The 12,449-nt window shown below is 44.3% G+C and overlaps 1 protein-coding gene across 1 annotated transcript; it reads left to right on the top strand.

The window, feature by feature from the left end:
* The first annotated feature begins 7,121 nt into the window (after positions 1–7,121).
* LOC139552104 (mucin-1-like) lies at positions 7,122–11,319 on the top strand. Its single transcript, XM_071363515.1, has 3 exons — positions 7,122–7,333; positions 7,634–8,664; positions 10,368–11,319. Exons 1-3 carry the CDS (start codon positions 7,237–7,239, stop codon positions 10,704–10,706), a joined length of 1,467 nt encoding a protein of 488 aa, XP_071219616.1. The 5' UTR covers positions 7,122–7,236; the 3' UTR covers positions 10,707–11,319.
* Positions 11,320–12,449: the final 1,130 nt, after the last annotated feature.

Genomic DNA, 12,449 nt, shown 5'->3' with positions numbered 1-12,449 from the left:
AGCTAACTGGCTGGCTCGTAGTTAGCTGGCTGGCTCGTTAGCTAACATTATGTGACGTGTGTACAACACATGTTGAATATGGCCAGTGTCAATAAACGTCTGCAAAAAAGCGTAATGAAATTGTTCCAGCAGTGCTGGTTAGGCTGTTTTCATGTTATGCATAAACAAATCATCGACCAGAGCGTGAAGTGTGCGCTCCGAGAGCGAAACGAGATGGGTGGAGCTAAAGCTTAAGAGGGTGTGAACGATGCTGAATTGGTGTAGACAAAGAAGAGCTCTTCACTAGATACCAAAACATTCAAAGGCGATTTTCTCAAAAGTGAGTTTACTAGTTGATCAACTTTCATAGCAGAATTACTTTCCCATTGTTCCTCAAACGCAGTGTATGATATACCCTTTTGTAGCTTTGAGTCTCTACTTTAATCCAATGTAAAAAAAAATAATTAAAAAAAACAATTTCAAAATGTTCTACACAAGAACGAATCCAGGTGGTGAGTTACATTGGGAATCAACTTGTCACACCCTGATCTATTTCACCTTTCCTTGTGCTTGCCTCCACCACCCTGCAGGTGTCACTCATCTTCCCCATTATCCCCTGTGTATTTATACCTGTGTTTTCTGTCTGTCTGTGCCAGTTCATCTTGTTTGCCAAGTCAACCAGCGGTTTTCTCTTAGCTCCTGTTTTTCTTGTCCTCCTGGTTCCTACCCTTGCCTGTCCTGACTCTGAGCCCACCTGCCTGACCATTCTGTCTGCCCCTGACCTCGAGCCTGCCTGCAGCCCTGTACCATTTTGGACTCTGATCTGGTTATGAACTCTTGCCTGTCCCCGACCTGCCTTTTGCCTACTCCTTGGACTATAATAAATATCGGTTGGAACCAAAAATCTCAAATTTGGACTCATCAGACCAAAGGACAGATTTCTACTGGTCTAATGTCCATTGCTCGTGTTTCTTGGCCCAAGCAAGTCTCTTCTTATTATTGGTGTCCTTTAGTAGTGGTTTCTTTGCCGCAATTCGACCATGAAAGCCTGATTCACGCAGTCTCCTCTGAACAGTTGATGTTGAGATGTGTCTGTTACTTGAACTCGGTGAAGCATTTATTTGAGCTGCAATCTGAGGCTGGTAACTCTAATGAACTTATCCTCTGCAGCAGAGGTAACTTCTTGACATTTTCCAGATTGACTCACCTTCATGCCTTAAAGAAATGATGGACTGTCATTTCTCTTTGCTTATTTGATCTGTTCTTGCCATAAATAGGGCTATCTTCTGTATACCACACCTACATTGTCACAACACAACTGATTGGCTCAAACGCATTAAGAAGGAAAGAAATTCCACAATTTAACATTTAACAAGGCACACCTTATAAATGAAATGCTTTTCAGGTGACTACCTCATGAAGTTGGTTGAAAGAATGCCAAGAGTGTGCAAAGCTGTCATCAAGGCAAAGGGTGGCTACTTTGAAGAATCTCAAATATAAATGTATATAGTTTTTTGGTTACTACATGACTCAATATGTGTTATTTCATACTTGTGATGTCTTCACTTTTGTTCTACAATGTAGAAAATAGTAAAAAATAAAGAAAAACTCTGGAATGAGTAGGTGTCTCCAAACTTTTGACTGGTAATGTATATTGAAAACCTTTACGGTTTGGTATTGTGACACCTGTGTGGTTTACCTTTAGAGTAGCATAAATGCGTATGGGTAGACACGCACGGAAGCCAATTCCGACCAAAATCTGCAGAATTTCAAATAGAATGCATATGATTCTGAAACTAAAAATAAGCTGCCAGCTGACAGCAAAGTTAAATAAAATGTACTTGTTGAATTTAAGTTGTTCCTCTATTCATTTATGTATTTCAATCATCGAAATGCGTAGCCAGAGGTGTAGCCCACTCTCCCCACCGTAGCCCCTCCCCTGTGTGGGTGACAGCTGCAGGGTGCAGACAGCTGCCTGAATGATTGACAGCTGTCTGAGGAGAGAAGTATCTGAAAGAAAATGCGCAGATTTACAGCAGAGGAGCTGAGAAGTAAACACTTGGCAACCAGAATAACAGCCAGGGACAGGGCCAGGGAGTTTCCAGCTGAACTTTACGTGGATGTAGGAGTACTTTTCTGCTAAGTCTGTCAGCATTCAATCGACTGCGAACGTCTGGGAACACACACGTCATCAGAGTGCATTATATATATTATATATTATAAATATATATTATATTATTATCATACCACTCTATGCTGGAAACACTCGGTTTGTTATTTTTTACTAAAACATAACCAATCTTTGTTAAATATAAATACCAGATATGTTTTTGCATGGATTCCGTGCCGCGGTTAGCTTTTAACGGCTAGGGCCACTATTTCTTGTCCCGGAATCCCGCTTAACTGACAGCCATCAAGCCAATGAAGTTGGTCCCAGATGAGTTTCGCAATGGAGCCCACTTTGTCTGGAGAAGTAAAAGAACAGCTCCAGCGCTGTAGGAGCTGTATCTACTACGCTTTGTTTCGGGACAAACCGGATCATTTAGAGTTCCAATGCTACAATTGTTTGCTTGCCGAGGATTATTGTCTTGAGGTGACTTCCTTGATCACGCAGGTCACCAGCCAATGTAAGAAATTGGGAAAACACAGAGTGGAATGTTGACCTTTTCTACGCTGGTGGCTGGACAGCGTTCGCGCTTGTTGGATGCATCTCTGCCTTGTCGTTCGTCGTTAACCGACTGGTCGGTGTTGCCCGGAGTTTGTTCGCCAGGGGATCTCCTACCTCTCCTCCCCCATCTGATAGCGGAGTCGAAGGAGCGCAGCAAGAGGAGCGTGGTTGCACGTCACTAGCCGTGGATGTCACAGCGGCCTTCCGCGAAGGAGTCTTCACTCCCAACAAGAGGCCCGGAGTGGATACAAACAACAAATATTTTTTACACCCTGGAACCTGATCTTCCTGCACCTTTGTTGCTGGGTGTACCTGTGTCTGCGGCCGCTGTACCTACTCCTACTCCTTCCACTACGATTTCAAAGTCGAGGTCGGCAACCTTTCATCCCTGGATCGAGCGGAGCTTCTCCATCTGTCGGAGGCCTGCACCAGGCGCCGGGAGCTAAGGACACAAGTTATCCTGCCTCTCGCCCATCCTTAAAGGGTTCTCCGAATCCTGTGAAGTGTGGGAGTGGGAGGATTTCCTCGTCCTTCTCTTCAGCTGTGAATTTAGTTAGCTCCATGATAAGAAATGTGACTGTTCCAGGTGCAAAAACAATGTCCTATCCTTACATTAACCAGCTGCTCCCGAATGTACTACATCAGGACATGGAAATCGATTCTATCATAGTCCATGTGGGTTTTAATGACATTATGAAGGGAAGCTCTGAACAGCTGGATTTTAAAGAGCCGATTGACTCTCTGCTAGACCCTAACGAAAGACCCATCATATCTGGCCCTGTGTCCTCTCTGAATTGTAGCATTGAACGCTTTAGCAGGATTCTTTCTCTTCACAACTGGCTACATGATTATTGCAGCTCAATGGGTGTAACTTCTGTTGACAATTTCGATACCTTTTGGAAACAAAGCACGTTTTATAAGACGGATGTGATCCACCCAAATCATTTGGCTTCCTGGATTCTTTCACAGCATTATAAGGCTGCGTTGAGACAATGACTTATCAATGACCCAAGCCCAGCTCAGTTATCCTCACTGGTGTAGGGGGCAGTATTTTCACATCCGGATGAAAAGCGTGCCCAGGGTAAACTGCCTGCTACTCAGGCCCAGAGGCTAGGATATGCATATTATTAGTAGATTTGGATAGAACTGTTTGAATGATGTCTGTGAGTATAACAGAACTCATATGGAAGGTGAAAACCTGAGAAAAATCCAACCAGGAAGTGGGAAATCTGAGGATTGTAGTTTTTCAAGTGATTGCCTATCCAATATACTGTGTCTATGGGGTCAGATTGCACTGGAAGATTGCACCTGGGGCTTCCACTAGATGTCAACAGTCTTTAGAACATTGTTTCAGGCTTCTACTATGAAAGGGGAGCGAATAACAGCTGTTTGAACCAGTGGTCTGGCTGAAAGCCTCTAGTTTAGTCACACGCGCGGCCGTGAGCACGAGCTCCGTTCCCTTTCATTTCTAAAGACAAAGGAATTGTCCGGTTGGAATATTATTGAAGATCTGGACTTAGTGCCCGCGCCTTGTGATTTGGATTACTGGACTAAACGCGCAAACAAAAAGGAGGTATTTGGACATAAAGATTAACTTTATCGAACAAAACACACATTTATTGTCTAACATGGAGTCCTGGGAGTGCCATCTGATGAAGATCATCAAAGGTTAGTGATTAATTTAATCGCTATTTCTGACTTTTGTGACACCTCTCCTTGGCTGAAAAATGGCTGTATGGTTTTCTGTGACTAGGCGCTGACCTAACATAATCGCATGGTGTGCTTTCGCAGTAAAGTCTTTTTGGAATCGGACACTGTGGTTGGATTTACAAGAAGTTTATCTTCAAAATGGTGTATAATACTTGTATGTTTGAGGAATTTAATTATGGGATTTCTGTTGTTTTGAATTTGGCGGCCTGCAATTTCACTGGTTGTTGTCGAGGTGGGACGCTAGCGTGGTGGGACGCCCACTTACACCAGAGAGGTTAATCCCTACCATTGTGTTGCTGAGTTGTCATAATGCTTTAGCAAATATACATCATACCAGGGGCGTTGGTAGACACATGTAAGTAACCTAATTTAGGTCCCTGAATGCCTCTGCTGATCCTACAGCTATTGTATGCAGCAATGATGTGCAGATTAACCAGATGTATGCTGTTAGCGCTGAGTCGGTGTGCCCTAGTTGGAAGTCCACTGTGTGCAGCTCACCCTGCACTAACATAAATAACATGAGCATGTATACTTCTGTAACAGATTACATTAATATCTCTGAAACTCACTTAGATAATACATTTGATGATGCAGTGGTAGCAATACAAGGTTATAACATTTACAGAAAAGACAGTAATACCAATGGTGAAGGTGTTGCTGTTTATGTCCAGAGCCACATTCCTGTAAAGCTTAGAGAGGATCTAATGTTAAATACTGTTGTAGTAATACAGCTACAGGTTCATCTGCCTCACCTAAAGCACATTCTGGTGGGAAGCTGCTATAGACCACCAAGTGCTGACAGTCAGTATCTGGATAACATGTGTGAAATGTGATATCAACAGAGAGGTATGTTTTCTGGGTGATTTAAATATCGACTGACTTTCATCAAGCTGCCCACTCAAGAAAAAGATTCAAACTGTAACCGGTGCCTGCAACCTGGTTCAGGTTATTAGTCAACCCACCAGGGTAGTTACAAACAGCACAGGAATTAAATCCTCAACATGTATTGATCACATCTTTACCTAATGCTGCAGAAATGTGCTTGAAAACAGTATCCAGATCCATCGGAAGTAGTGATCACAATATAGTAGCCATATCTAGGAAAACCAAAGTTCTAAAGGCTGGGTCTAATATAATGTATAAGAGGTCATACAATAAGTTTTGTAGGGATTTCTATGTTGTTGATGTAAAGAATATTTTTTCGTCCGTGGTGTGTGATGAGGAGCAAACATATGCTGCTCTTGACACATTTATGATATTGCTTATCTCAGTTACTAATAATAATGCACCCATTAAGAAAATTACTGTAAAAACTGTTAATCCCAGTGGACTGATGAGGAATTTAATAATTGTCCGGTTGAGAGGGATGAAGCAAAAGGAATGGCAAATAAGTCTGGCTGCACAACCGATTGGCAAACGTACTGCAAATTGAGAAATCATGTGACTAAACTGAATAAAAAGAGAAACTACACAATGAAACAAAGATAAATGACAAAGAATCATAGTAAAAAGATTTGGAGCACGTTGAATTAAATTTTGGGAAAAAGGCAAACTCAGCTCCATCATTCATTGAATCAAATGGCTCATTCATCACAAACCGACTGATATTGCCAACTACTTTTTTTTAAATGGCAAGATTAGCAAATTTAGGCATGACATGCCAACAACAAACACTTACATTACACATCCAAGTATATCTGACCAAATTATGAAAGACAAGCATTGTAATTTTGAATTCCGTAAAGTGAGCGTGGAAGGGGTGAAAAAATGATTGTCATCTGTCAACAATGACAAGCCACCGGGGTCTGACAACTTATAGCAGATGATATTGCCACTCCTGTTTGCCATATCTTCAATTTAACCCTTGTGTGGTGTTCAGGTCTGTGGGACCAATTTTCAATGTTTACTAAAAGAAAAATGATACAAATAATTATTTTCCTTTGCTCATTTTCTGTGAAGAACATGTAAAAGAACACATTTTCATTAAGTGCACCCCCCACACATTTATATTACATGTGGTGTTCGGGTCCACTGGACCCGAGGGTAATAAAAGTGTGGAAAGTGTGTGTGTAAGTGAAAACCACAGGTGCAGCAGCAGTTGCTCTCGTCTGTAGAGTGAACACAAGAGTTCCTAAATCCTCCGACAATGTCTTCAGCCTCGTCTCATGGCGACCAATCACTGTTCCATGGTGAGTGAGAGCCGACCGTAAATGGTGGAGCTCGGAGTGTCCCTCGGACGATGGAGAAATCTCTGCTGGGTGACATAAGTGCTAGTACGGACTCGGACCCAGGCAGAGAGAAGTCAATGGAGTCATTGCACACACACATGCACACAGAAATGAATACACACACCCAAACCGGAATATACAGAAAGGAACACACACAAGATCGACGTCTGCTCCAGTGACCCAGTCACAAGGATGAGGAAGAGATTATTGTGCAGGGTCTCCTGAATGAGCCCTGATACAGTCTGTCAGAGCCAACAGGCTTATCAGGCCTTGGAGAAGCAGACAATTACTGGGCTATGCAACAAATGAAGGTGAGGTAAGTGAAACAACAACATATTAAGATCATTGCAAGTAAACCCTTCAAAAAAAGCTGGCCTATACCTGTTACTTTCTTTTCAGAATCTTGGTGATTTGTCTGTAAGGCCTATTAGGCTATTGTCTTCATTGCTGTATGATTGTAGGGCTACTGCAACCAGTCTAAAAACAACTATAGCCAAGTTCCTTTACAAACATGTAACATTTTTTGCAGAAATGAAACTCTTTAGTAAGTGGGAAGCGAAACCCATAGCCACATGTTGATTGGGGCCGCTCTCACTCAGGATCGTACTTCTCTTAAACGCCTCACACTGCCAAAGCGTCCGACTCGAGAAGATGGAGATGCTTCCCGTGCTGTTCAACGCTCTCGCACTGCTGTCGGTGTTGGGACGAACTGGGGCAAGAACATCATCGCCCAATACAACCCCTTCAGGTACCTTTTTTCAAATACACAAACACACACACAGGTAGTATTGTAGTGATCCTCTATATGAGGCACGTTACAATTCCCACCAAGTGGGTCAATGCTACTGGCACGATGTGTAGGGTGTTTGCCTTTCACGTCAGCGACCGGGGTTTGCTTCGCTTCCCCACCGTTCGTTACACTGCATTTGGTCTGGGTTCTTTGAAGTGTACAGCAACAAATCACTTTTTAAAGATATACAGATAATATTTGATTGATTGATTGATTGCTGATGGAGGGATTCATTAGTGATTGATTCTCTGCCCCCAGGCCCAGGCCCCTCCACCTCAGACCTGCGTGGTCAGATGATAACAGTGTCATATTCGTATAGCATAGGATTCACCATGTACACAGACGCAATCTTTCCCTCTCCTTCCCCCACCATCTACCCTTCTCCTTCTACCTCTCCTTCCTCCTCCCCATCCTCCTCCTCTGCCTACTCTCCCTACCCCTCTCCTCCCTCCTCCTCTCCCTCCCCCACCACCTCTCCTTCCTCCTCCTCTGCCTATTCCTCTCCCTACACCTCTCCTTCCACCTCTCCTTACTCCTCCTCTCCCTCCCCCACCACCTACCCCTCTCACTCTTCCACCTCTCCTTCTCCCTCCCCCACCACCTACCCCTCTCCTTCTCCCTCATCCTCTCCCTCGCCCTCGCCCTCCCCCACCACCTACCCCTCTCATTCTCCCTCCTCCTCGCCCTCCCCCACCACCTACCCCTCTCCCTCTCCCTCCTCCTCTCCCTCCCCCACCACCTACCCCTCTCCTTCTCCCTCCTCCTCTCCCTCTCCCTCTCCCTCTCCCTCCCCCACCACCTCCCCCTCTCCTTCTCCCTCGCCCTCCCCCACCACCTACCCCTCTCATTCTCCTTCTCCCTCCTCTCCCTACTCTTTTCCTTCCACCTCTCCTTCTCCCTCCTCTCCCTACTTTTCTCCCTCCTCCACCCCCTACCCCTCTCATTCTCCTTCCACCTCTCCTTCTCCGTCCTCTCCCTACACCACCCCCTCTCCCTCTCTCTCTGCTCTGACTGTGTGTCTGCGTTACATGGCTGAGGAGGGAAAAGACTTGACTCTATTCAGCCTCACTCAGGGGAACTACTGGAACCTGTTACTGGAAAGGAACAGTGGGATGGACTTCCTCTCCATCCATTCCTCCTCTCAGTCCTTCCGCTCCTATAGGCTGATGTGGTCCATCGCAGGGCCACGCCCCTGGACCAGCCTGTGCGTTACCTGGGAGAAAAACACGGGCGTGGCCCAGGTGTGGAGAGGCGGGACTGTCAGCGTCAGGAAGAGGGTGTTTGGCCAGGTATGAGGAAAGAAAGTGGTGAAGATGAGGGAGAGGGGGAGACAGGATGAGGGGGTGGGGGAATAGGTGAGAGAGAGGGTGATATACAGTGAGCTCCAAAAGTATTGGGACAGTGACACATGTTGTTGTTGTTTTGGCTCTGTCCTCCAGCCCTTTGGATTTGATATGATACAAAACGGCAAATGCATTACAAGCTTGATGTAGTCATTGGGTACTATGAATATGGGACCAAATACTGACATTTTTAGTACTTTATTACACATACGCTTAAGTAAATTTGTCCCAATACTTTTGGTCCCCTAAAATGGGGGGACTGTGTACAAAAAGTTCTGTAATTTCTAAACGTTTCACCCGATATGGATAAAGAATACTCTCAACTTAATGCTTACAGCCTACACTCTCATAGTTATGTATCATTTCAAATCCAAAGTGCTGGAGTAACAAAAATTGGTTACTGTCCCAATACTTTTGGAGCTCACTGTAAGTGCACCGCCACTGACCCCGAGCCTCTCAACATCCGTCTTGAGGTATTTTCGATATCTCTCCGAAAATATACTGAACTGTCTAATGAAGTAATTCAGCATAATGTATATGAGTGTGTGCCTTTATTATATAGAGTGCCTTCAGAAAGTATTCAAACCCATTTACTTTCCCACATTTTGTTGTGTTACAGCCTGAACTTAAAATGTATTAAATTGAGATTTGTTTGATGACTGGCCTACACGCAATACCCCATAATGTCAAAAGTGGAGTTATGTTAAAAAAAAGATTTTTTACAAATTATTCAAAATTAAAAGCTGAAATGTCTTGGGGTCAATACGTATTCAACCGCTTAGTTAAGGCAAGCCTAAATACTGTAAGTTCAGGAGTAAAAATGTAATATTTATCATGGACTCACTCTGTGTGTAATAGTAGTGTTGGAAAGGGAATGGAGCTAAGCGCAGGCAAAATCCTAGAGGAAAACTTGGTTCAGTCTGCTTTCCATCAGACACTGGGAGATGAATTCACCTTTCAGCATCACAATAACCTAAAACATCTACACTGGAGTTACTTACCAAGAAGACAGTGTATTTTCCTGAGTGGCCGAATTACAGTTTTTACTTAAATCTACTTCAAAATCTATGGCAAGACCTGAAAATGGTTGTCTAGCAATGATCAACAACCAATTTGACAGAGATTGAAGCATATTGAAAAGTATAATGGGCAAATGTTGCACAATACAGGTGTGGAAAGCGCTTATAGACTTACCAAAAAGACTCGCAGCTGTAATCACTGCCAAAGGTGCTTCTACAAAGTATTAATTCAGGGGTGTGAATACTTATGCAAATTAGATATTTCTGTATTTATTTTTCTAGAAATCTGGAAACATTTGTAAGAACTTGTTTTCTTTTCACTTTGTCATTATGGGGTATTGTGTGTAGATGGGTGAGACAAATATATATTTAATAAATGTTTTATTCAGGCTGTAACACAACAAAATGTGGAATAAGTCAAGGGGTATAAAGGCACTGTATTATCATGTTTTCTAATTAAATGTTTGTGTGTGTGTGTGTGTGTGTGTGTGTGTGTGTGTGTGTGTGTGTGTGTGTGTGTGTGTGTGTGTGTGTGTGTGTGTGTGTGTGTGTGTGTGTGTGTGTGTGTGTGTGTGTGTGTGTGTGTGTGTGTGTGTGTGTGTGTGTGTGTGTGTGTGTGTGTGTGCGTAGGTGACCAATGGGCCTCCTGTCTTGAAAGTGTATAAGTTTGAGGGTCAGGTAACTGACGTGGAAGTGTGGGACAGAATCCTCTCCCCAAGATGGATAATGTCCTACATGTCTGGGTGGCAGTCCTACTGGTCCTACACCCCTGGTAATGTGCTGACCTGGTCCAAGGCCATCTACTCCACCAATGGTGAGGTTCTCCTGGAGAGAAACACCTACAACTCTGACCATCAGCCTATCAGAGGCCAGCGCCAGCTCCCAAGACCAATGAGAAGGAAGAAAATGAGGAAATGTGAATGGAAGAAGAGAGCGAGGGCAGAGCAGATAGCGAGAACACGGCCGTAGGGGAGAGTAGTGATTGCCACTAACACTTACTTTAGAAGATGTACAGTATGTCCCATCTTCATGTATGACCCAGCGATGCTCCTTACTTGTGATTCACTCTGGATGAATGTCTGCTCAAATTCTGATTCTGTGATTTCCCATGTCTGCCCTGATGGTCCCCAGGGTCAAATGAAGTCCTACTCTGGCTGATGATCAGGTCGTTTGCCCCTTGCGTCTTCCATGTCTGTCAGCTAAGTATCTCCGCTAGCCAAGTGTGGACGTGAGCTCACCTAGCTAGCTATGATAGTGCTAACCGTTAGAGCTGTAGCAGCACCTCCTCCCTGACGGAAAACACATCACACTTTATGCTCAGCACATAACCTGCCGGGGAAATCCGACCCAACAGGGAAAATGAAAACCAATGAATACAGCAGTTCTCAGGCAGGCTAGAAGCACGATATTGTTACTGTTGCATCACATTGGATGACCACAAGTAACTTAAGTTACATACTGCAGCTTTAAATGATTGTTAAAGGATTTCGTTTATTGTTACATCATTTGAATGTTTGCAAGATGATTTAAAAGATTGTTAAAATGAAGCATGTGGCAAATTAAAAGTCATTGGTGAGAAACATTTGTGTGTTATGTTTATTGGAATAGGGCTTAACCTCGGTCTTCGAAACTTGCCTTTTGGTAAGGTTAATACTAAAATGTTACCATGTCAAAACAGCATCATCACTATTTAACATAAAAATATGTTACGGAGCACTCAGCTGTCCTGACTTTAGGAGGAAGCTTGTTCCACCATTGGGACGGCAGAACAGAGAATAGCTTGGACTGGGCTGAGCAGGAGATGCCCTCCCGTAGGGGTGGGAGGGCCAAGAGAACACAGGTGGCAGAACCGATTGCTTGGGTTGGTACCTGAGGTTTGAGCATAGCCTGTAGATAAAGAGTGTCAGTTCCCCTTGCTGCTCCGTTGGCAAGCACCAGGGTTTTGAAGATGTAGCGACCATTTCCTGTGTGAGAATAAATTCATTCCATATGAATGTTGTAGAGCATGACCCTGCAGGAGCGAGTCACTGCTTTGATGTTTGCAGAGAAAGACAGCATGTTGACCAGTGTTGTGCCAAGGTTCTTTGCACCCTGGGAGGGGGACACCATGGAGTTGTCAAGTGTGATGGAGCGGTCTTGGAGCGGGCAGGCCTTCCCCGGGAAGCAGAGCAGCTCCGTTTTGTCGAGATTGAGCTTGAGGTGGTGGGCCGACATCCAAGCTGAGATGTCTGCCAGAGGAGAGAGAGGCAGCTTTGGCAGAGCGGAGAGCCTATTTGACACAGAGGAGAGCGGTCTCAGTTGAATGAGCTTTCTTGAAGCCTGACTGGTTAGGATCAAGTAGATTGTTCTGAAAGAGATAGCGAGAGAGTTGGTCAGAGACGGCATGCTCAAGTGTTTTGGAAAGAAAAGAAAGAAGGGACACCGGTCTGTAGTTTTTAATGTCAGAGGAGTCGAGTGTTGGTTTCTTGAGGAGGGGAGGGACTCTGGCCATGTTGAAGTCAGAGGGGACACAGTTAGTGGTCAGGGATGAGTTGATAAGGGAAGACAGGAATGAGAGAAGGAAGTGGTAGATAGGAGGTTGTTGGTCGGCCAGACATCACTAGTCACAGGATTTCATCTGGAAAGACAGGGAGAAAGGAGTCAAGGCGTAGGGTAGTTTTGTATTAGTGGGATCTGTGGGCTCAGTAGGATGAGTGAACGAGGAGCAGATGT

The sequence above is a fragment of the Salvelinus alpinus genome, chromosome 24, assembly GCF_045679555.1.
Source record: "Salvelinus alpinus chromosome 24, SLU_Salpinus.1, whole genome shotgun sequence".
Lineage (NCBI taxonomy): Eukaryota > Metazoa > Chordata > Actinopteri > Salmoniformes > Salmonidae > Salvelinus > Salvelinus alpinus.
The sequence above is the reverse complement of the archived record's forward strand: the minus strand, read 5'-3'. Positions and strand labels throughout refer to the sequence as shown.